Source organism: Peromyscus eremicus, chromosome 6, assembly GCF_949786415.1.
Source record: "Peromyscus eremicus chromosome 6, PerEre_H2_v1, whole genome shotgun sequence".
Taxonomy (NCBI): Eukaryota; Metazoa; Chordata; class Mammalia; order Rodentia; family Cricetidae; genus Peromyscus; species Peromyscus eremicus.
Window position 1 is genome coordinate 88,443,689 of NC_081421.1, and position 26,038 is coordinate 88,469,726.

General features: G+C 43.0%; 1 protein-coding gene across 1 annotated transcript in view; it reads left to right on the forward strand.

Annotated features, from left to right (window-relative positions):
- The first annotated feature begins 1,888 nt into the window (after positions 1 to 1,888).
- Dbt (dihydrolipoamide branched chain transacylase E2) overlaps positions 1,889 to 26,038 on the forward strand; it is a 35,216-nt gene continuing 11,066 nt past the window's right edge. The window contains exons 1-5 of the mRNA XM_059266136.1: positions 1,889 to 1,976; positions 10,759 to 10,882; positions 13,481 to 13,556; positions 19,404 to 19,585; positions 21,135 to 21,256. Of these exons, the coding sequence (XP_059122119.1) occupies positions 1,926 to 1,976; positions 10,759 to 10,882; positions 13,481 to 13,556; positions 19,404 to 19,585; positions 21,135 to 21,256 (555 nt within the window). The 5' untranslated portion in view covers positions 1,889 to 1,925. The remainder of the gene's footprint in view (positions 1,977 to 10,758; positions 10,883 to 13,480; positions 13,557 to 19,403; positions 19,586 to 21,134; positions 21,257 to 26,038) is intronic.

Sequence of the window (26,038 nt, forward strand, 5' to 3'; positions counted from 1 at the left end):
CTCTTGGTCTTACTAACCAAAACACTGTTGGCTAGTCCAGAATTGCATCACTTGGTGCTTGTTAGAGATACCCCATTCAGATCTAGTGAATAGGTTCCAAAACACCACTACAAAGAAAGATAAGAACATGATCAGATAGGGAAACAGTGTCTCCTGAGAGATATGATGATAAAGGAAAGAAGTAACCTAGTTGTTTCCTGAAAATAAGATAGAATTAAGAGAAACCCAAGAGGAAGAAAGTTACATAGTTATCAGTCAGAAGTGAATTATTCACGTCATTGGGACAACTACTGCCTCTCATATAAGCAGGAGCATGTGGGATTATCAAGTCTATTCAGTGTGCCAATAAAAAGTTTAATGTGAAAAGTTTTAAAAATTAAGTTCTTTTGATTATTGCAGATTATTTTTGAGTGGGGGCTAGTGTGTAGAGACTTTGTGTAACATCCCTGGCTGTCCTAGAAGGCACTTTGTTGACAAGGCTGGCCTCAAACTCACAAAGATACACCCGCTTCTGCCTCCCAAGGGCTGGGGTTAAAGGCCTGTGGCAGCACATCCAACTGTTGCAGATTCTGATAAAGGCAATGATTTATACTTATTGCCTACAGTAGATGTGCTACACTGATTGACAAAAATAGTGCGTCTGTGTGAAGTTAAACAAGTGTGAAAAACCTGAGATTTTGTTCACAACCACTGATTTTCCAGTGCTGAGGAAACATTGCCCCTGCTTCCTCCCATTTTATTCTCTCGAATCCCTTAGACATCGGTGCAGATTTTTAAGAAGCAAGAACAGTTGAATGTCTCTGGACATTTATACAGATGTATACATGTATATATATACCACCTATTAAAGAAAGCTCTAGTTCCCTCTCATTCTCTCTCCCTCTTTGTTTTGTTTTTAAAGAATGGATCTCACTATGTAGTTCAGGCTGACTCGCCTTTGATTCACAATACTGTATCTCTAACTTCCCTCCCCAGGAGCACCCTCACAGTGCTGGATTTCTGATGTTCCCTTTACCACTCCACTTGTGCTCAATTTGACATTTCCTCAAGAGGCAAAGCAATTCAGGCTTATAAGTTTGTGACTCATTTCTTATGCTAGGCTCTGCATCTGACTACATTCTCTAAGATTGAAAGACAGTGTGACAGCATGTGTATTTTAGATGTGAGAACCCAATTTTGACAACCTCAAGGACATTATACAGGAGGAAGAAATGCTAGGCATGGAGAAGTGTTCCAACATGGACTTATGAAAAAGTCGTGCTTCAGAACATCGCTACAAAATATAGAAACATCCTATTATTCTGCCTTCAGTGTAGTTACAGTGCAACACCAGGAAGGACATTTTGCCACTGACCGCTCAGGTCTTCAATGTGTGTGTGCCCTTAATTAAAATAATAATAATAATGATAATAATAATAAGAAGAAGAAGCATCTGAGTGTGTGTGTGTGTGTGTGTGTGTGTGTGTGTGTGTGTTGCACACATGCATGCAGGTGCTAGAGATGGTCAGAAGAGGGCATCGGATCCCCTGGAACTGGAGTGAGTTGTAGGAGACTGTGAGCCACCTTATTTGGGTGCTAGATATTGGACCTTCGTCCTCTGCAAGAGTCATATCTGCAGCCCTAAACGTGATTTTTCTCCATTATCTGGACTAAAAAGATGATTGTTGGTGCGCGTGTACTTATGCAGCATCACCTGGCCTTTTGAGCCGCCCTCCTCCCCACGTCTACCCTCTCCCCCAATCCTCTTCCACAGAGCCTTGGGGCTGCAACCGGCCCCGCCCCGCGCCCTGGTTGGCTGCTGGGTGGGAGGCTCGTTCCTTCGCTCCCATTGGCCGCTCAGGGAGGTGCGTCTCGCGTCTCGGGATTGGTCGCTCGGAGGAGGTGTCTCTCCTAGCCGGGCGGCTGGTGGCTATTTCCGGAGTAAGATGGCTGCAGCGCGTGTGCTGGGGACCTGGAGCCGGAATGCTGTCAGACTGGTAAGCGGGATCAAGTGGGTCTGAGGTTCGTTAGGAAGGAGTGATTTACTAGATGTCACCCGGAGTGGGGCGTTGCTTTCTTCTTCGAGTGCCACGCGTCCTGTGAGTAAGTGATGGAAAGATGCATGCAAACAGAAGGGCAGCGAAGGCGGCGCGCCAGCCAGGCTGGAAGCAAACTCCCTGCTCTTACCTGGGCGCGCTCCTGTGGCAAATGCCGTTCCTCCCAGCGGTACCCACATCCCTGCCTTTCACCTGCTTACCTTTGCTTGAGCACCTTGATGGCAGGCAATGTCATAGGCACTGCAGACACAGAGCTACATTCTTTCCGGATTTATTGTGTACACACCACGCGCCTGACGTGGGCACTGTTAACCTGACCTCAGGCAATTTTCAGTGGAGAGGAAGAGAAGGGGAAAGGAAACTGTACCCTCTAGCTTGAGATACACTCAGAGCTGTCCTTCTCTCCTTGGTCCACACTATATGCCGTTCCAACTTTTTATCATTGATTACCACCTCCGTTTGCCTGCAGTTTCCCCTACTCAGAAGCCCTCAGCAACAACGGTGGATCTATCTATCCCATTAAATATTCTGTTTCTTCCTAATTCTATAACTTCTTGAATACCCACTTTTCCCATTTCCCTAGATATTTCTGCAGTGGTGGCCTCCTGATCTCAAAACCTTTCCCCAGCCTGCTGTATGTACTGGGCACTGGGGATATAAATACAACACAGACAGACACCATCCCTTTCCTCCTGAGATTGTAATCTAGTGGAGGAGAACAGGGGAGAGGCAGGCCGGGAAAGACAGAAAGCCATGGCTTTAGGACACATCAGAGAAGAACTATTACAGGACAAGTGCTCAGAGCTACAGTGGCACATGGGGGTGACCCCTGTGGAGGAGTGGGGCTCAGAGAGGAATTCCTGGAGGCCAGTGAGTAAGGAGAGTGTGAAGGGGAAGTAGGAGGTAGCCAGCAGTAGAGGACACTTGTCGGCAGCACCTTACTAGGCATTATTAGCAACTCTTCTTTTGAGAGCTCTTGGTTCTTGACTTCTGAGACACCAGCTTCCCAATATTATTCTTCCTACATCATTTGCTGTTTGGTTCCACTGCCCTCTTTCTCCAGTTTCCAGATGCTGTTTTAAATACAGTCATATACTTCACAAAGACATTTCGGTCAACAGTAGTCCCATAAGATTAACGACAGATCTGAACACTTCCTATGACCTTTTCCATGTTTTGATGTGTGTAGATAGACACAATGGTGTTACAATTGCCTACAGAGTTCAGTAGAGTAACATGCTGTACAGGTTTGCAGCATAAGAGCTAGCATATAGCTTAGGTAGGTAATAAGCTAAGCCATTTGGTTTGTGTAAGCATAAGGTGTGCACATAGACTAAACCATCAGATGATGGAGTTCTCACAGTGCTGTCATTAAGTGGTGTATGACGGCTTCCTTTCTAAAAATGCTGGCTTTGGTCCTCTGCACTTTTCCTACTTCCTGCATTATCTCTCCCACTGTGCTAATGGTTTCCTGATGTTCCCCAGTCTTCCAAATGGGTCTATGGAAGGCTGATATAGTCTGCTGTCCAAGAGATCTCCCATTGCATGATATGAGGTGTTTTTCCATTGCAAGTAACACAAATCCAATGAATGAACAGGACATCATCTATGCATACAGATGACAGCTGACAGATGTGACTGTCATGATCAGATCTGATGTTTCATCAGTTCCTTTTGACCTTTCCCATATGGCCATGAGGAAGCTGCAACAACTCATTCAGTATTTAAAGCTGGAAGGAGGAAGGAATACTACCAGGCTGACTTAACCAGCTAGAACAGTGTTACTTGACTACTGCTAGCACAAGGGAGCTTGGAAAAGCTAGCCTTCAGCCATCTCACAGTGTGCCATAATGCCTCAGGGATGCAGACTCTGGACTCCAGAATAGAACTCTCAAACCTGTTTCTCTTGATTGTACCTTCTACCTCTGAAGAAATCTAGCCACTATTCACCACCTCACTCTTAATTGCAGGTGTCTTAGTCTTTCCTAATTGGGGCTCTTGCCTCTGATCTGCTCCTTTTGTAGTTCATTTCCCATAGACTAGGTATAATGAACTTATTAAATAAGATCATGCCATGTTCTTGTTTAAGACAACTCTTTTTTTTTAATGCCCACAAACCACATGGCCTAGGAAATTTATAATCTGGCTTCTCCGACCTCTCAAGCTTCATTCTTTATTAAAAACCTGTCCATTCTACACTTTATTATCTTCTTACCCATCTCTTTTGATTTCCCTTTCCACATCCTTAATTGTTCCTCTTCTAGTTTCATGCCCCCATTTTTTTTGTTTTGTTTTTTGTTTTGTTTTGTTTTGTTTTGTTTTGTTTTGTTTTGTTTTTCCAAGACAGGGTTTTTCTGGATGTCCTGGAACTCACTTTGTAGACCAGGCTGGCCCCAAACTCAGACATCTGCCTGCCTCTGCCTCCCAAGTGCTGGGATTTAAGACATGTGCCACCACTACCACCTGGCTTATGAGACAACATTCTATATTTGCCTTAGTGAGTATAGTTTATTTCACTTAACGTGATGATTGCCAGTACCATCCATTTTTGTGAAAATAATAAAAAAATTTTTTCAATCTACCACTTTGCTGGGCATTAATTAATTATAAACATCAATGAACTAAGATTAGAATAAAAGTAACACTTTTCACACACAAACACACATTACTCATTCAGGCCCCAACTCCAACTGTGCCCACTTGTTGCACACTAATCTGCATGAGAACTCTGAAACAAGGAGTTGAGCACACACTGTGCTCTCTTGAGTCCAGACCTTTGCTCATATATTTTCTCTGCCTTGAAGACTCTTGCCTCATCTGCAGCACTTCTCATCTCCTGGGTTACTCCCACTCAATCTGCAGTCTTACTTCAGACTAACTCTCTCCAGAGGTTACCTTAGCACACCCTGTTGTAGCAGTGTTAATGGCCTGTGTGTTTCATTTTACCTTTCATCTACTAGTGTCTTAGTTAGGGTTTTCTATTGCTGTGAAGAGACACCATGACCATGGCAGCTCTTATAGAGGAAACATTTAACTGGAGTGGCTAGCTTACAGTTCAGAGGTTCAGTACTTTATCATCATGACAGGGAGCATGGCGGCATGCAGGCAGAGGTGGTGCTGCAAGAGTAGCTGAGAGTCCCGCATCTTGCAGGCATCAGGAGGTCAACTGACTCACTGGGCGGTATCCTGAGCATAGAAAACCTCAAAGCCCGCCCCCACAGGGATACACTTCCTCCAAAAAGGCCACACCCCCTCCAACAGCCACACCTCCTAAAAGTTCCACTCCCTATGAGATTATGAGGGCCATTTACAGTCACTACCATAACTAGACATTGCATGTGGGCAGGAATTGCATGTGTTTCCTTCTATATGTAACCCCAGTATTCTGCACACTGTGAGAGCACATAAATATTGGTTGAATGACTCAGTATAAGAAGTTTTTGTTTTGCTTTTTTGTTTTTCAAGACAATTTCTCTATGTAACAGCCTTGGCTGTCATGGAACTCTCTATTTGTAGACCAGGCTGGCCTTGAACTCACAGAGCTTCACCTGCCTCTGCCTCCTGAGTGCTGAGATTGAAGGTGTGCACCACCACACTCGGCATTTGTTGAGTTCTTTGCTTTTTTATCTTACACAAACACTTTTAAGGGAGGGGGGCTTAGTACCTGTGGTAAATTAATCCTATGCAAGGGGTTTTATGTCTAGTTTCCTGCTTCGCTAGGAGTCATACATTTGGTTCCTAATATAGTCAAAGTGCACCATTGAATTTAAATTTTTTCATAGTTATTTATTTGTGTGTGGGGGGGAGAACACACAAGTATCATGACATACACGTGGAAATCAGAGGACAAGTTGCAGGAGTCAGTTTTCTCATTCCACTGCTTGGGTTCTGGGGATCGAACTCACTTTCTCAGGGTTGGCTGCAGGAGCCTTTACTCACTGGACCGTCTCACTGGGTTATATTTTTCAATGGGATTTGTCCTCCTGTTCAAAAGACTAAGTAATTTGAGCTTATTTATTTACTTCTTTATTATGTTAATCAGCTAAAAATCTTCACCTCCCTCTTTTTTTCCTAGTTGTAAATATTAAATTATTGATAATAATGAATCACTAGGTATAAATTGGAATTACCTCAGGCACGTTGGGCCAGATAATCTCAACAGAATTGTGTCTTTTAAGTATTGTTCATGACTCAGTAGCAGAGGTTTTGGTTTTGCTCTTTTATCTTAGTGCCTGTGATAAATTATTCATATGCATGGGGTCTTGCTGTGTCGGGTTTCTGCTTCTCTAGGAGTCATGCATCAGTGCCTCAAATATAAAGCTCTGCAGTATGCCCTTTAAAATCCGAGGCTTTTCTGGGCATGATAGCACATGCTTTTAGTCCCAGAGCTTGAGAGGCAGAGGCAGATTTCTGTGAGTGAGGACAGCCTGGTCTACCCAGGGAGTTCCAGCACCCCAGGGCTACATAATATCTTAAAAAAAAAAAAAAAAAAAAAAAAAAAAAAAAAGAAAGAGTAAGGCACCAAAGACCAGTCTGTTTCTATGGCTTTGCACTGTCTGGAGGAAAACTAACCTCTACCTTCCCGTTCTTTTTTTTTTTTTTTTTTTGGTTTTTTGAGACAGGGTTTCTCTGTGTAGCTTTGCGCCTTTTCCTGGATCTCGCTCTGTAGACCAGGCTGGCCTCGAACTCACAAAGATTCACCTGCCTCTGCCTCCCGAGTGCTGGGATTAAAGGCGTGCGCCACCACCGCCCGGCTACCTTCCCGTTCTTAACTAGTGTGATTCTATGGGGGAGGGGGAGGGGATGCCTCCTCAGGTTTAAAAATTCATTTTTCCTCCTTTCTGTTGCCTTTTAGTCTCTTCACTTTTGCTGATTTTTTTTTTTTTTTTTATCTCTCCTCTTTCTCTTCAAAGCCATCCAGCTGCTGTTAATCACACAACGCCCGTGGCAACTCAGTTGCCATTTCTCAGTCCTTGGTGATTGGCTTCAGGGGCCTGTGTTCCATGTGTCTGTCCACCTTGGTCCTTCTTTTCTCTCCAGACTTTACCTATAGTAACCCAGCCCCGGAGCTAAGTAGACTGTTTGCTAACCCTGTCTGTAATGTGACCCCAAAGCACACATTCCCACTCCTTATCCTGATGTTCACGGATAACTTAGCAACCGTCTTGAGTATGCACTGCTTTCCTTTACAAATCTGATCAAGCCAGAGCAAGCCACTCACTGCTCCTGCAGCCATGCGAATCAAATTCTTGCTGCCGTTTCTGTGTTCACACCGCTTCCTGTGCCTTAGAAGTACCCTTCTGCTCTTCGTTATTCATACTTACTGCGCAAGGCCCATTTGCAATCTTCTCCAAGGTCAAGCTAACCTCCCCCACTACTCTCTTGTTTTGTTTTGTTTGGGTTTTTTTTTTCTTTCTTTTATTTATTTATTTTTTGGCTTAATTTCTTATTACAAATAATAAGAGCATACATGACCATGCTTGGGAGAAAGAAAGAATTGTTTCTCCTACATCATGCCTTGGAAAGAAAGGATTCTTTCTCCTGGCAACATGATATGTTAGGAAGAGCCTAGGCTTTGACATCAGGTTTACTTGTCTTCAAAGCCTGATTTTACCCCTGAATTGCAATATAACCTTGGACAAATAACTTCACCTCTTCCGTCAACTTCTCATGGGAAGGTAATAGTGTACCTCTTCCAGGAGACAGTGTATAGGAAAACTTCCAGTCCCTGGTGCATAGTAAGAAAGCCCTCAGTGCATTCTAACTGGGCAGCTGGTGACCCCTGGTCTGTTAGTAGTTCCTCAGTAAGAGCTGTGTTGTTGAAGGGAGCGCCTTCTGGAGGTAAATGTTCTTTAAGGGTTTTAAAGTGTGAGGTGTATTATTTAAATCAAGATGAATTCATATACTTCATAATTTTCATTAGGCATCTCTACATTTTTTATCTGAAGAAGCAGAGGTGATTATTTCTTTTTTCTTGACCAAGAGCCAGGGTTGAGAACATTGAAGGAAAAAGGAAAGACAAACAAAACTGGGCGTTTGGAGAAGAGAGTCCGGTCACTGCTCAGTTTTTATCTGTCAACTTAAGTGATTTTAGTTAGGCTTTGTAGTTCCTAACTATTACTCTCCATAGGAACTAAATATAGACACTAGAGACTGGGGAGATTGGCTTTGCGGGAAAAGGCACTTGCCACACAGGCCTGAGGACCTGACTTTGATCACCGGAACCCGGGTCAAAAGCTGGATGAAATCATGCACATGTGTAATCCCAGGACTCCTGTGGATAAATGGGAGGCAGAGACAGGAGAATGGCGCAGGAGCCTGCTGGCCAGCTAGCCGGAAGTATGCAGCAGGGCAGAAACAGTAAGAGAGACCTTGCCTCAAAACAAGGCGGAAGGACAGAAGTTTTGACTCCTGAAAGTTGTCCTCTGACCTCCACTTATGTGCACTCACATTACACACTCACCATAGACACACACACACACACACACAATAAAGTTATAAAAGTGAGTTATCAGGTGGGAATGGGAAGCTGCCTGTAATCCCCACATGTGGGAGGCAGACAGGGAATCCCCAGAGCAAGATGGCTAGCCAGACTAACTGAAATGGTGAGCCCTGGGTCCAGTGAGAGACCCTGCTCAAGTATATCAGGTGGACTGCCATTGAGAAAGACAGTCAGTGTCAACCTCAGGCCTCCGTGTGCATATGCACACATACATATGTGGACACTCAAACACATGCATGTGCACACATACATATGGGGGGAAGATAATTTAGGATGAGTTCTTTAAGGTAAAGACAGGCTATGTAATTTAAGAAAGCAACCCTCAGTTTTTCTGTGCCTTCAGAAATCAGAAATAACTGCCACTTAAGAATTTAAATCAAGGAGCTGGAGAGATTGCTCAGCAGTTAAGAGCACTTACTGCTCTTAAAGAGGACTGAGTTTGGTTCCCAGCACCCATGTGGTGGCCCACAACCATCCTTTACTCCAGTTCCAGGGGATCCAACCCCCTCTTCTGTCCTCTATAGGTACCAAGCACACATGTGATACACAGACATACATGCAGGCAAAACACTAATACACATAAAATAAAATAAATAATTTTTAAAATTATAAACTTAAATACATTCCATAGTCAGACTTTTGATTTTATATTGCTTACTATTAGAAAAAGAATAAAATCCTTACTTATAAATACATATTAAAATATGACTTGTAGCCGGGCGGTGGTGGCGCACGCCTTTAATCCCAGCACTCGGGAGGCAGAGCCAGGCGGATCTCTGTGAGTTCGAGGCCAGCCTGGACTACCAAGTGAGTCCCAGGAAAGGCGCAAAGCTACACAGAGAAACCCTGTCTCGAAAAACCAAAAAAAAAAAAAATATATATATATATGACTTGTAAGTATGGTGGCGTGTGCCTATAGTTCCAACTGTCTGGGAGGCTGAGGCAGGAAGATCACTTGAGCCCCAGTGTTCAAGACTAATGTGGGCAGCATAGGGAGACCTGTTGCCACACTGCAAATAACTATTGTACACAACTAATGTGATGTTCTCTAAGCAAAAGTTCCTTCTATATAAATGTAAGTTTTAAATACATAATGGTATTCTCAAAAACAGGCTAGAAATTCTTGTAATTTAAAAGATGAGGTTGTTATTTGATATTAATAACATTGAAAGGTTAACTTTAAGAATAAATTATAAGTTAAGGACATTTAGGTTTTGATATATTAGTTGAGTGTACTTAGGCCTATCATACTAAGACATTATACAAAGTAGTTAACAGAGTCATCTATAAATTAGCATAAGAAAACCAGTGAGTGTGCTGGAGAGTAGGCCTGCAGTTAAGAGCACTGGCTGCTCTTCCAGAGGACTGGGTTTCGATTCCCACATGGCAGCTCACAACTATTTGTAACTCCAGAGGATTCAACACCCTCTTTTGGCTTCTCTAGGCAACAGGCATGCACAGAGTACACATATTATACCTGTAGGCAAACGCTCAGACACATAAAATGGAAGGGAATATCTCTTAAAAAGGAAGAAAACCATCTGGGCTCCTTAGAGAAAAAGTGTGCCAACAAGCCGTGGGTTCAGTCCCCAGTACTGAGAGGAAAAACAAAACTTTTAGACATGTAAGTGTTTTTCATTGTCTTAAATGCTAACAGTGGCTGAGGAGCTTTTGTCGCTGGTTTGTTTGCTTGTTTGTTTCTGCGGTCCTAGGAATTAGGAATGCCCGCTGAGTGCCTTGCCACTGAGCCCCAGCTTTCCCTCATGGCATTGTTCAGGGATTCTTGCAACTGAAGCATGCCCACTCACTGAAGTGTAAGGAGCTGGGGACAGTGTTTTAAACATACAAACATATGTGCCTCAGTGGGTGCAGTATGACTTATGCTCATGTTTTCTCTATGGTAGAGTTTGAGTTCCTTTGATTGCTGGGACAGAAGCAATTTAGAAAATAATCAGTTCCATCAGTTTGATTGTTCCTGCTGCTGAGTATTCTGAATCTGCCTAGATAATTCAATATTGACATGAATATCAGCCTAAAACAGAATGGGATGGATTTCAGTGTGTACTTAAACAGCCATTAAAATAGTTTGTACTTTTATTTGGGGTGTGTGGGGTGAACCCACAGCTTTCTGCATGTGGGGCACACACTCTGCCGATGAGCTTTACTCCCAGCCTCCGAGGATTTATAAATGCTCTTTTTGTTTTGTTCTCTCGTTGATAGGTTTGTGTTCGCTATTTTCAAACATGTAATAACGTACATGTTTTGAAGCCAAAATGTGTGTGTTCCTTCAGTTATCCTTTGCTCAAACATAATCAACCACATCGCTCCCTGAGAACAGCAGCTGGTAAGTACACTCCCCGAATAGCACGTCAAATATTGTTATCTCTGTCGCCTCCTTCTTAGTAATGGAAGACTTCCCAAAGTCAAGAGGTTGATCCTGTACTTCTAGCATGGCTCTCCCCACCTCTCTCCATTTCCTCTTTTCTTTCCCCCTCACTCAATAGCTGCCCTTAATGCTGGCGTCTTTCTACAGTTGGGGCTGGGTTATACCTGGTCGTCTCTTCTTTATTCTCTGATTTTCTAGGTGCATTCATTAGCACTGATGTGACCTTCTCAGCTCAGGTAAATTGCTGACTGAACAGAGCATCTTTATATCCTTGTGCACAATCATTCTGTTTGTGAGGTGAAACTTAATCTGTTGTTACGATGGCATGATGTAATCACCCTGACTGCCCCTGAGTAGAGAGTTCCCTGGCCTTTATCTACTTACCTTTGTCCCAGCTACCCAGCCTCTGTAAAGAACTTGAGGCCTCAAGTATTAGATTTGGCAAAGGCATAAGAGCTTTTTTTTTTTTTTTTTTTTTTTTGGTTTTTTTCGAGGAAGGGTTTCTCTGTGTAGTTTTGGTGCCCGTCCTGGATCTCACTCTATAGCCCAGGCTGACCTCAAGCTCACATAGATCCGCCTGGCTCTGCCTCCCAAGTGCTGGGATTAAAGGTGTGCACCACCACCACCTCCTGGCTGGCATAAGAGCTTTTTTTTGCTGGTCTGTTGAGAACCCTGACAAAGAACCCTAGATTTCAATATGTACTTAAGCATTTGGCAAATACAGGGGCCCTGGCAATGGAAAGCAGGGAAATTCTAGGCAGATTCTGCCAGATTCTCCATGCTTTTAAATGCCATCAGCAATAGTGTTAGACAATGTAAGCTTTCACTCCCCACTGTTTTTAAAAAGATTTGTATCTATTTATACACACACACACACACACACACACACACACACACACACACACACACATATATATATATAAAACGTACTCGCACTACATATTTTTTATCCCTAGCACCACGTATACAATATATATAGTAATTTATTTTGGTAATTGTATAGGTGGAAAGTGTGTATGTGTGTATGTATGTGGTGAGTGTGTGTGTGCGTGTGTATGTGGTGTATGTGTATATATGGGGGGGTGTATGTGGTGTGTATGTATATATATATGTGGGGGGTGTATGTGGTGTGTGTGTGTATATATATATATATATATATATATATATATATATATATGTGGTGTGTGTGTCTATGTGTGTCTGTGTGTCTGTGTGTATGTGTGTGCTCATGGTGCTGGAGATAAAACTACACTCACTCTGCTCAAGCTAAGACTTCATTTTCTATCCCTGATCACTTGTTACTTCCCAGAGGAAGCAGAGACCACTGCAGGAGGAACAGCAACTTCCTGCTTTGTCCTCTGAACACTCCTCATGAACTTTAGGTCTCTCTGTTTATCAGTTGCAGGTTATGTGAGCTGCTGTGTGGTGGGTGTTTGTTTGTTTGTTTGTAGACAGGGTTTCTCTGTGTAGCCCTGGCTAACCTGGAACTCACTCTGTAGAACAGGCTGGCCTCAAACTCCCAGAGATCTGCTGCCTTTGCCTCCTGAGTGCTGGGGTTAAAATGTACACCACCACCCCTTGGCTTCCTGTTTATTCATTTTTAGCTATGAACAATGAGAAAGTTGCTCATCTCTGTTTCATCATCTGGAAAAAGAGAGCAACAACAGCATTTAGTTTAATCTCCCTGCCGCGAGCCTTCATTCAGGAAGTGTGATCACCTGTGTGCAAGGCACTGCCTTAGGGATGTATCAGAAGATGAAACAGAAATCTTTACATTGGGCACACTAAACAAGACAGGGTGTATGTTTAAGTACCTACTGTCTCTGGTCATTCACCTGAGTCTTTTTAGTTTCTTCCACGTTGCCTAATGGAGAGAGGAAAGAAAAGTCTTAGGGATAATTTGGCAGAACATAATTTGGACATATTAGAAATGTTTAGGCACGGTGGTGCATGCCTGTAATCCCAGTACTTGGAGGCAGAGGCAGGGGGATCTCTATGAGTTCAGGTCAGCCTGGTCTACAGAGCGAGATTCAGGATAGCTAGGGCTGCACAGTGAGGTCCTGTCTCAAAAGAACAAACAACAATAATAAAAAAAAACAAAGCCTAAAAAGAAGAAGGAGGAGAAGAAAACTTTTCCAAGCCTTCCTGATAAGCAGTAGCCTGGTTGTAGTCCTAAGTTTGAAGGATGGTTAATAGAAGGGAGAGATCTAGTTGAAAGCAGGGCTTTTTTTATACATCAGTATTGTTTCAAGCTGTCGGAAACTTCTTAGGAGAGACATTGTCACCCTACCAAAGGGCATTATTTGGGAAGCTGAAAACATGAGTTCTGTAGCAATGGATCTGTGTCTTGGAGTAACTTCCGTAATGCTTTAATGGTTATTAAACTTAGAAATTGCTGGGTTGTTTTTTTTAGTTTTGGGGGTTTTGTTTTTTTGTTTGGTTGGTTGTAGGATGGAACAATTTCTGCTCTACTTGAGAACATATTCTAATTTTAGGAATAAAAGTAGCTATTGATAATCCATATTTAATGAGATCATTTCTCATTTATTTTTGAAGTGCTACAGGGACAGGTTGTTCAGTTCAAACTCTCTGACATTGGAGAAGGGATCCGAGAAGTAACTATTAAAGAATGGTAAGTTAGTCCCCAAGTAATTTTAAGTCAATGTAAAATTAATTGAATATGCAAAAAGTAAGACTCAAATTGGGAAACTTCTTTGTGACATACTGGTAGCAGAAGTTATTCCTCAAGTCTCTTTCTTTGATGTGATTTATTAACGACTGTTGCTTTATTTTTTGTGTATGAGTGTTTGTCTGCTTGTGCGTCTGCAGCATGTGCATGCCTGATGCCCTCAGAGGCCCGAAGAGGCTGTAGAATCCTCTGGAGCTGGAGTTACAGATGGTTGGGAGCCACCATGTGGGTGTCAGGAATTGAACCCAGAGCCCTTGATGACTGAGCCCTCTCTCCTGTCTCTTTATCTTTTAAAAAAATCCTTTAACTGTCTATTCTTTGCTTCAGCTAAAAAAGAGATTGCTTTCTAAGAGATGGTTGATACAAAACCAGGACAGAGCAGTAGTCAAATCCAGCGCAGCGAGCCTGCAAACTAGGCACACCACCTCTGAGTTACACCCAGCCCACCATGATTCTGGAAGAATCTAATGTATGAACTAGCTCCCAATTTCCTTCCTAATATCTTAAAAGCAATCCTGTTGTCTAACGCTCTACCACACTGAAAATGGTTTTCAGTAAGAAGGCGTGGTTCATGTTAGCTGATATACCTTGCCTGTAGGCTTATGAGACACTTTACCTGAAAGGCACAAATCAAAAAATACTCCTGAAAACTTAAAAAATTAGGACTGGAGGGATGACTCAGTGGTTAAGAACATGAAATGCTCTTCCAGAGGTCCTGAGTTCAATTCCTGGCGTCTACGTTTGGCAGCTCACAACTGCCTATAACTTCACCTCTGGGGGGAGCCTGCACCTCTGTCTCATACTTACATGCCCCCCCTCCCATTATAACAAAAACTTTAAAATTACATAATATAAATAAATAGATACCTACATACATAGATGCTTGGAACAAAGGAAGAAACCTTCTACTGCCTTTGACATTCTCCGCCCTTTTGTGTCTTTTATCTTTTGAGAAAAAAATACCTCTTGGCACTGAACTAAGTTTTGTTTGTTTGTTTGTTTTTTGTTTTGTTTTCTTTTTTGTTTTTCAAGACACAGGATTTCTCTGTGTAGCCTTGGTGGCTGTCCTGGATCTCGCTCTGTAGACCAGGCTGGCCTCGAACTCACAGAGATCCACCTGCCTCTGCCTCCCGAGTGCTGGGATTAAAGGCATGCACCACCACCACCCGGCACTGAACTAAGTTTTAGAGGTTTTCAGAAGTAGCAGTTATGATGATTAAAGAAAATTCTCCCCCACCGTAGTTCTTCATTTTTCCCCTCAAGATAGGGTTTTGCTCTGTAGCTGAAGCTAGTCTCAAACTTGCCATCCTCTGCCTCAGCCTCCTGTGCCCTCGATGCTGGGATATTGGTTATGTTCCACTGTGCTTGGCTCAAATATTCTTTAAAGAACTGGACTAAGGCCAGTGAATGCCATTTCTTCCACTTAGCATTCTTTGCTTTGTAAGCAGAAGATGTTAGTAACAGTTGTCTTTCCTGGCACTCTGTGATTGTGACTGAGCCATGGACTCAGAAGCGTCTGGCTCTGAAACTTGTCATGCACCTGGTTCTCTGCTGCTGAGCCACTGTGTCTTGTGGTGTGGAATCAGGGAACAGTCATGGCTCTTCCAGCTCACAGTGGCTGTTAACAGTATTAAAATGTAATATGTAGGCAATGTCTTACCTCTCCAAAGGACTGTGCACATTTGATTTATTGATACCTTACTTCAAGACCAAGTTTTCTTCAGACTAAAATAATTTTAACTTATTAATTTCTATCTTATTAATTTTGTAGATCCACGTGCATAGTGAAAGGGTTAAGGCTCTTAGAAGAGGAAATTATTTTTTTCCTAATGAGAATCTTAAGGCCAGGCCTGGTTTTCTCAGCTACTTTGGAGGGTGAGGCTGGAGGATCTCAAGTTTGAGGTAAGCCTGCACTACACAGAGAGGATCTATCACCCTCATTCCAAATTTAAGTTTTTTATTTTTTATTTTTAAGATGGGGGGTATCTCGATACGTAGCCTAGGCTGGCCTTGAACTTGTGATGCTCCTACCTCTGTCTCTTGAGTGATGGGATCACCAGTGTGCCTACCATGCCTGGCTCTCAAACTTTCTTAAATGACAAACATGTCACATGTTTCCCATGAGTTCTTGAATTATTAAGAGCTTTCTTGACTAGTGTTTATTCTCTAACTTAACATATATATATATAAGTGACTCAAGAAAAAAAAATATGCATTATGTTATACTTGGAAAAATGCTTAAAATAGGATTTTATCTGTAGAACAGTGTGCCCTACACTAAAAATCCCAGCATTTAGGAGGCTGAGGCAGGAGGATGGCTCTGAGTTTGAGGCCAGCCTCAGCTATATAGTGAGCTATATAGGACCCTGGAGAGAGAGAGAGAGATCCATACAGTTGAATCACTTAAACAAATCCATTCTACTAATGCTTGCTTTTTTTATTGTCCTGTTTAAACCTTTTATATTTTGTGTAGTTACTGTTAAGGTAAGATTTTTGTCTGCTATTTTGTTGATGTTTTATGTGTTTATGTTTATGTATTTCTTCTCATTGCTACCTTCGTTTGTGTTAATTAGCTATTTCTAGTGCACTGTTTGAATTCCCTTTTAACCTGCCTGTCATTACCTTTATTGTTTTTATTTATTCATGTGAATTTGAGTTACTGTTCCACATTTCTCACTTCAGCCAGAAGGATTCTTAACATTTCTTGAAGGGTGAATGTGTTAGTCACTAGTTTTATCAGTTTTAGTTCTGGAAGATACTAATTTTACAAAAGGTTTATTTCTATTATTTTTAAATGTGTGTGTGTATGCACAAGAGTACAGGTGCCCTCACAGTGAGAATCATCAGAGATCCCTGGAGCTGGAGTTTGTAGTTGTAATTCTGAACGGTCTTATTAAATAAGAAACACAGAGCCAAATGCAGAGTTAAAAGCCCAAGAGGTCAGAGCAGCAGCCAAGAGCTAAGACCAAGACCGACTTCTTACCCTTCGCTGTTGCTGTCGTCCTTCCCCTGAGAAAGAGACCTACTTCCTGTGTGTCTGTATTTTTATTGACTTTCTGTTCTGCCTTCTCATTGGTTGTAAACCCAACCACACGACCTCCTCGTCACTGCCTGTCTATACATACCTCCAGGTCTCTATGGTTGGTATTGAGATTAAAGGCATGTGTCTCCATGCTGGCTGTGTCCTTGAACACACAGAGATCTGCCTGTCATGTGATCGGGATTAAGGGCATGTGCTACCACTGCCAGACTTCTGCTAGATGGCTTGCTATTAGCTCTGACCCCCAGGCAACTTTATTTATTAACATATAAATAAAATCACATTTCTGCACAAAAAAATTTCACCATAGGAGTTATGGGTGGTTATGAAACACCTGATATAGGTGCTGGGAACCAAACTTGGGTCCTCTTAACCACTGAGCCATCTCTTCAACTCCTCCTTAATTTTCTAAAACTAGTTTTGCTAGACGTAAGATATTTTATTTTTTAGACAGGGCCTCCCTATCTAGCCCTAACTGGACTGGAACCCACAGAAATCTGCATGCCTATGCCTCTTGAGTGCCGAGATTGCTACAGCAGCTCAAGATAAATATAACATTAAAAAAAACCTTCTGTATTTATTTACTTAATTTAGTGTCTGTGGCTGTTTTGCCTGCATGTATGTGTGCACCACATCCCTGCTACCCACAGATATCAGGAGATGGTGTCCGATCCCCTGGAACTGTAATTACCTGTTGTCAGCTACCATGTGGGTGCTGGGAACCGAACCTGGACCCGCTGATATATGCTCTTAACCACTGAGCCAAATCTCCAGCCCCCTAATGTAGTGTTGTTAAGGACAGTCTTTTCTTTTCACGCACTCATTGACTGTGCCATCTCTCTGCCTTCTAGAATTCTTGTTTTCTGATTAGAAAGCATCCATTAATCTCAGGAGCCTTCCCTATAAAGATGTGGTTGTTAGCAATAATCTATAATAATCTTTTGGACAACTTTGACCAGCAACTTAAAAGAAGGCTTCTCATGCTGGTGTTGGGCTTTCGTTAGATGGTCTTTGGCTCTTGGAGGGAGTATTGTCAGCCAGAATAGGAAAATGTCATTTAAACTATTTATACACAGACTTGTGTGTATTATAGGTTGGTTGGTTGGTTGGTTTGTAGGTAGGTAGTTAATAGTATGTTCCTTGTGGCCTTTTCTCTTTTTTTTTTTTTTTTTCTGTTTTTTTTTTTCGAGACAGGGTTTCTCTGTGTAGTTTTGGCGCCTGTCCTGGATCTCGCTCTGTAGTCCAGGCTGGCCTCGAACTCACAGAGATCCACCTAGCTCTGCCTCCCGAGTGCTGGGATTAAAGGCGTGCGCCGCTGCCACCGGCCCTTGTGGCCTTTTCACACACCCTTATTTTTATTTTGCCTTTCTCTCTCTTTTGTATTTACCTCCCTTCCACCTCCCCAACTTTTCCTTATGAGATCACTTGTGCTCTGCTATTCCCTTCTCTCCCTGATTTTTTTGCTCCCCAGCTCTCCCACCCCAGCACGGTCCCTCCACAATATGTACTCATTCTGAAGATTTGGATATTGGAGCTTCTGATCAAAGAGAACATAGGATGTTTGTCTTTCTGTGTCTGGTCTACCTTAGTCAATATTTTCTAGTTCCGTCTATTTACCTGCAAAGTCCATAATCTCATTTTCTTCACGGCTGAGTAGTATTCCACAGTGTACATGTACCACGTTTTCACTCTCCTTTCATCGGAGAAAGGACGTTTAGTTCCATTCCCTGGCTATTATGACTAGAGCAGCAGTCAGCAATGAGCTTGCTGAGCAAATACCTGTGACACAGGACCTGACTCCTTTGCGCCTGGACAGGGAGGAGTGTGTCTGGGTCGTACGGGAGATTGACTTTTAGCTTTTTGAAACCTCTCCACAGATTTGAGATTTCCAAAGTGGCCGAACCAGTTTTCAATCCCACCAACAGTGAAGAGGACCCCCTCCCCCACACTCGCTCCAGCAGTTCTTGTCAAGTGTTTCCTTGATTTTTGCCATCTTGACTTGAGTGAGATGAATTCTCACAGTTTTGGGTTGAATTTTCCTAAGTGTTAGGGACATTGTCTAAGTTCTTTATTTCTTAAGGCTACAGCTGTACTAGGCAAAGAAGACGACATTAGGCAAGTTAAAATCACAAAGGATGCATATTGAAGACATCGTCGTCGTCATTATCATTATTGTCATTTATTTCTAAAAACTGTTCATTCTTTAAGTCTGATAAAAAGCTAATACAGGTTGAATATATTTTATCTGAAATGTTTGCTACCAAAATTACTTCAGATTTTGTATTGCAGAGTATAGAATACTGGCTTAGGCTTTATCATTTGAGCATCCAAAATCCAAGATTTTGAGTATCACTGTTTGGACAGAAAGAAATTTCAAATTTTGTATGTTCTAATTTCCTCTAAAGTGATCCTCATTATGTAATATTATGCAACATGAGGAAATACCACTTAAATGTAGCATTTTAAGAACTTATTTTCTCAAAAAAGTGGATCAAGCAGAAAACCTGAAATAAACCTGGAAGTACAGGGTTTAGTTTTGGCTTTTAATTTCAGCATTTCAGTAAGGGGTTTGTTAAAGAAACTCTGAAAGCCATTTCCATCTTTTCTAAAACATTTCTTTGTGCACCCCCTGGGCATCAATGGTGGGCTGGATGGCTTTTTGTGTAACATTGCGGTATTTACATGAACATGCAAGGATGACTTGTAATCGTGACTAGTCATGTAAAAGTGTCCTTGTCTCTTTCTTCCAGGTATGTAAAAGAAGGAGATACTGTCTCTCAGTTTGACAGCATCTGTGAAGTCCAAAGTGACAAGGCCTCTGTCACCATCACCAGCCGTTACGATGGCGTCATTAAGAGGCTCTATTACAATCTAGACGACATCGCTTATGTGGGGAAGCCACTGATAGACATCGAAACCGAAGCCTTAAAGGGTAAATGTGTTCTGCTGCATTTATTACTGCCATCCTTTTGTTGTGGAATCCCAGTAAAGTAGTCCTTCCAGGCTGGCTTGCCGCTTCCTCCTGAGTGCTAGGGTTAAAGACATATGCCATCATGTCCTGCTGTGGACACTTTTGAGGGTGAAAATGTGTTCATTATCGTGATCATGGTAATGATTCATGGGTATATACATATTTAAATTTTACCAAACTCTCTATTTTACATATGCAGTGTATTATCACAATTATATCCCAGCAACAAAATATCTCAGTTATATCCCCAACAAAATTGATGAAATGGGGATCTATGCTGTGAACTTAGGAAGTAGTCTGGACACTTCTGTTGCCTACTGATTTTAGTTTGTGTGTGCATCTTTTCCTTTTGCACTTTTACTCTTTTATAATTTTAATTTTCTTCCTGGCACAGTCTTTTAGAAGCTTGAATTATATTACTTGTGTTTTATGTTATTATTATATTTATATCTATTACCTATGCATGCACATTCAGCCACAGAGGCCAGGGATATCGGATCCTCTAGAAGTGGAGTTACAGGCAGCTGTGAGCTACCTGACATGAATACTAGGAACCGAATTCCAGTCCTGCAAAGCAGTACCTACTCTCAGCTATGAGCTGACTCTCCAGCCTCTAATCTAGCCTTTGAGACGGAGGAGCAGAAGGACCAGGAGTTCAAGGTCATTCTTGGCTACTTAGTGAGTTCAGAGGCCAGCCTGGGCTACATAAAACCCTGTATCAAAAATAAAACACAGGGCTGGAGAGATGGCTCAGCGGTTAAGAACACTGGTTGTTCTTCCAGAGGTCCTGAGTTCAATTCCCAGCAACCACATGGTGGCTCACAGCCATCTATAATGAGATATGGTGCCCTCTTCTGACCTGCAGGCATACATGCAGGCAGAACACTATATACATAATAAAATAAATCTTTAAAATAAATAAATAAATAAATAAAAAATAAAACACAGTGCTGGGTATAATATTCTCTCTCCCAAACTTCACCCCAGCACTGAGATTCTGGATGACCTTTCCCCTAACATCTGTAGTGCTGGGAACTGAACTCAGGGCTCATGCATACCAGGCAAACGGTCTACCACCAAACAATATCCCCCTAGCCCTGTTTTCCCATCTGAAGTAGTCCAGAGTTTTAGTCATAGATTACTCTGTGTGTGTGTGTGTGTGTGTGTTGTATATACTTGTTCATGTGTGTATGTGAGCGTGTATGTGGGTGCCAAAGGTTGATACCAATGTCTTCCTGAGTCGCTTTCCACCTTATTTTGAGGGACTGTGTCTCTCACTGAACCTGGAGCTCATTGATTCATTTCTGCTTTCTGGGGAATGAGCTCCAGGAATGTTTGCCTCCACCCCACTTCCTCCACAGTGCTAGGGTTACATTTCCGTGGGTGCTGAGGATCCAGACTCAGGTCCTTATGCACTCAAGCACTTTACTGACTCAGCCGTCTGGCCAGCCCCAGCGCTGAGCTTTCTAAAGAGATGCTTTTGACTGAAGTTGTCTAATCTTGCTTCCAGATTCAGAAGAAGATGTTGTTGAAACTCCCGCTGTGTCCCACGAAGAACACACTCACCAAGAGATAAAAGGCCAGAAAACACTAGCGACACCTGCCGTTCGTCGTCTGGCGATGGAAAACAACGTAAGTCGTCTTAGAATTGAAGTCTGAGACTACATAGAAAGTATACATTTGTATCTCGGGGGGGGGGGGGGCAGCTCTCTGTAAAGTGGTTCAAGCTGAATAATGGACGTGGTTGCTATAGTAACGTGGTCATGGCACAAAAGCACTTGGGAGGGGACAGGAATGATGGCGCAGCTGTTAAGGGAATTTGCTGCTCTTCCAGAGGACGCAGGTTCTGTTCCCAGCACCCACAGTGGACGGCTCACAGTCATCACCTGCAGCTCCCTCTCTGGAGCATCTGATACCTCTTCTGGCACCTAGGAACACTTCCAACATATGTGACATAAGTTCACACAAACACACACCAATAAAATAAAAATAAATCTTAAAAAAAATAAAGAACTAGGAAGAAGTGACAGGACAGCATGAACTTAGTACTTAATTGAATAATGTGGTATTTTATTCTCTCACAGAGCCCAGTAGCAGTAACAGCTAACTGTTGTTGGTTGTTTTTACCCTTTTGGGGGGCCCACCACCAAACTCCCAAATAAATCACACATGGAGGCTTATTCTTAATTATAGATGCCTGGCCTTAGCTTGGCTTGTTTCTTGCCAGCTTTTCTTAACTTAAATGATCCCCTCTACCTTTTTGCCTCCAGTTTTTCTTTTTCTTACTTCTGTAAATCTTACTTTCACTCTTACTCTGTGACTGGCTGTGTGGCTGGGTGGCTAGCTCCCTCGTGTCCTCCTCCTTTTCTTGCTCCTTCTTTCTTCTCCCAGATTTCTCCTTCTATTTATTCTCTCTGCCTGGCAGCCCCACATATCCTTTCTCCTGACTCACTATTGGCCGTTCAGCTCTTTATTAGACCAATCAGGTGTTTTAGACAGGCACAGTAACACAGCTTCACAGAGTTAAACAAATGCAACATAAAAGAATGGAACACATCTTTGCATCATTAAACAAATGTCCCACAGCATAAACAAATGTAACACACCTTAAAATAATATTCTACAACAGCTAACATTTCTCGAGTCTTTCTGAGTACCCGTGTCTTGGGGCTGGGGAGATAAGCAGTGAAGTGCTCACTACACAAATCCAAGGACATGAGGTGATGTCCCCTCCCACATAAGCCTGGTGTGGTGGTGCACACATGCAATCCCAGCGTTCAGGATGGAGTTAGGATCCCTGGGGCTCACTGGCTGCCAGTCTGCTCTAAATTGGCAAGCTTCAGGCTTAGTGAGAGACTCTATGTCAAAAAATAAGGCAGATGGCTCTTGAGAAATCATACCAGAGGTTGACCTGTGGCCTTAACATGCACGGGCTCAGGTGTGTGTGTGTGTGTGTACCCACACTCACATGAACACACACAGGGGCACATCAAACAAGCAAACACATACATACCATACTTTAATTCAGGTGCATTAGAAGCACAGCTTAAGAATCCACATGCCTGCGACTGAATTCTTAAAGAAAAAAAATCTGTAAAGGGAATGAAAGGCTAGCAACTGGAAGCGACTAAAAATGGAGCAGTCGTGGATGTGGTAATAAAAATCTGCCAAGCTACACTCTGCTGAGACAAGCAGACTTGCGCTGTCTTGTCCGTCTGGGTGTTAGTCAACTTGCCATAACTGCAGCACAAGGCCTGAAATAAGCCGTCTAATAAAGGAGATGTTTAATTTGGCCCGGTTTCACAGTTTTCAGTTCGTGACCAATCGGCCCCCGTGTTTTAGGTGTGTGGGAGTCCAGTGCATCATGGTAGGAGTGCAGGGGGAGGCAGCTTACTCTCCTCGTAGCTGAGAATTGAAAAGGTCAACCCAGCTGGGCGGTGGTGGCGCACGACTTTAATCCCAGCACTCGGGAGGCGGAGCCAGGTGGATCTCTGTGAGTTCGAGGCCAGCCTGGTCTACGGAGCAAGTTCCAGGACAGACACCAAAACTACACAGAGAAACCCTGTCTCGGGAAAAAAAAAAAAAAAGGTCATCCCAAAATCCCCTTAGATGACACACCTGTAGTAACTGGGGAGTCTCCCAGTAGACCCCAACTCAAAGTTTCCACCGCATCCTAACACCAGCAAATTAGAACCAGCCTTTATTTTATTTTATTTTTTTTAAAGATAGGATCTCATTACATGGTGCAGGCTGGCCTCAAAATCACTATATAGCCCAGGCTATCTTCATAATCTCTATTCTCCTACCGCAGTCTTCAGAGCACTGGAATTACAGGCATTCACCACCATACCCTACTGAGCACAAGCCTTGAACACAGCCCTTGGGGTCATTCCAGATCCAAACCGTAGCCTGTTCTGTGACTGTGGCAGGTAAAATGCCAGGCAGCAGGGCTCCCTGACACTAATAAGTGCTTCCATGTCTCGGTCAACTTCCGGATAAGGAACTACTGTGAGACCCAGAGCAGAAAAGGGGCCAATGCGCTTACAGAGCTGACAGGGCACTGAAGCCAGAGGTTAACAGAGAGGCTGTCATCTCAGAACCAGTGGTGGCACTTGTTGGTTGTCTCAACAGTCATCACAGTCGTTTAAGCACGTGTGTGCGAGGCGCTCCATATGTCATCTCTGATTCCTACAACAGCCCTGCAGGGTGAGAAAGGACCGAGAGGGGTGTTCACGTTTCCACACCCAAAGTAAACAACAGAACTGGGAGTTTGAGGGAAGTTCTGTTGACACAGCCTGAGTTCTTCCCACGCTGGCCAGCAATGCAGAGAATTTCTGAGAAAAGTAGTTGTTACTGGGGGGGAGGGGGTTGTATCATGCAGATGTGTAATTGAATTGTAGAAATGTTACTATAGATCCCAGACAGTTTTCCCTGTGAGGAACATTCAAGGACACACTCTATGATGTGTTCTGCCTTGTGTACTCATGGGCAAACACTGATCTACACCCCTACTCCCTTTTAGGGGGAAGTTTTAAGTAGATGCTATGTATCCTAGTCTCATCTGGAACTTGATATTGTAGCCTAGCCTGACTTTCAATTCACAATCCTCCTGCCTCTGCTCCTAAAAGCTAAGATGATAGTCCTGTGTTTCCACGCCTGGCTTCTCTGTATCTTTTCTTTCACTTTCATATTTTTTGTTGTTGTTGTTATTTTGGATTTTTTATTCTGCTCTCCTACAATACATCCCAACCACAGTTGCCCCTCCCTCCACTCTTCCTGAATCCACGCCTCTGTTTCCCTTCAGAAAAGAGCAGGCTCCCTGGGATATTGACCAAACACATCATAACAAGATCCAATAAGACTAGGCACAAACCTTCATATCGAGGTTGGGTGAGGCAACCCAGTAGGAGGAAAAGGGTCCCAAGAGCAGGCAACAGAGTCAGAGACACCTCTACTCCCACTGTTAGGGGTCCCACAAAAGCACCAACCTACACAACCATAACATATGCAGAGGACCTGGCACAGACCCATGCAGGCTCCGGATTGCCGTGTCAGTCTCTGTGAGCCGCTATGAGTCCTGCTTAGTTGATTCTGTGGACCATGTTCTCCTGGTGTCCTCAACCCTTCTGGCTCCTACAGTTCTTCCCTCTTTCTTCCTCGGGGTTCCCTGAGCTCCAACGGGAGGGGCCCAGTGGAGACCCCCAATTTGGACTCTTTCCCCACCTAATATTTAGCAGTGGGTCTCTATATCTGCTCCCATCAGCTGCCTGAGAAAGCCTCCCTGTGATGATACATTGTGTACCCTAATAAAATTTGCCTGAAAATCAGACAGACAAAGGAACAAACCACTGCCACATCTCACCTCACCAACTCCTCAGTCTGAAAAAGCCTCTGGCTGAAAGGGGTGCTTCTGCCGAAAAAGCCTTTAGTTCCTGTCTCCTCACACCTTATTTACCTTTCCCTGCTCAGCCATCACTTCCTGGAATGAAAGGTGTGTGACTTCCCAGTACTGGGGTTAAAGGTGTGTGCCACCACTGCCTGGCTTTGTTTCTCTCCTAGACTGAGTCAATCTCATGTAGTCCAGGGTGGCTTTGAACTCTCAGAGATCCAGAGGATCTCTGCCTCCCGAGTGCTAGGATTAAAGGTGTGTGCCACACTGCCTGGCTTCTATGTTTAATCTAGTAATTTACTCTGTTCTCTGGTCTTCAGGCAAATTTTATTAGGGTATACAATATATCACCACACCTATCTGATGATAATTGAGCTAGGCACCCATCTAGCACATTATATTTCTTAAAAAAAAAATCGGTATATATTAATTATACAAACTAGAGGGTTTAATTTATAAGCAATAAGAATTATGAGAGAAGGTCTAGAGAGATGCCTCAGTGGTTAAAATCTCCAGCTGCTCTTCTAGAGGACCCAGATTCGATTCACAAAATCTACATGTCAGCCAACAACTAGCTCTAACTCTGGTCCTAGGTGATCTGGAGTCCTCTTCTGGCCTCCTTGGGCACCAGGCACACAAGTAATACATAGATATATGTGCAAGCAAGACAACAACAAATAAAGAAATAAAAACTCATGAAAAACAAAAAAGAATTGTGAGAGAGCAGAGCATGGTGGCACACACCTTTAATCCCATCACTCAGCAGACAGAGGCAGGTGAGTCTCTTAAAAAGAGTTCAAGGCCAGCCTGATCTACATAGTGAGTTCCAGACCGGCCAGGACTACACAGTGAGATCCTGTCTTGAAAGAGAGAGAGAGAAAGAGAGAGGAAGGAAGGAAGGAAGGAAGGAAAGAAAGAAAGAGAATTATGGGAGAGAATTAGAGATTTAAATGGGTAAATGAACAGCAGTGTGCTAAAGGTAACAGCCACTTACACAGAGGTCCTGAAGCTGATTTCTCAAAATG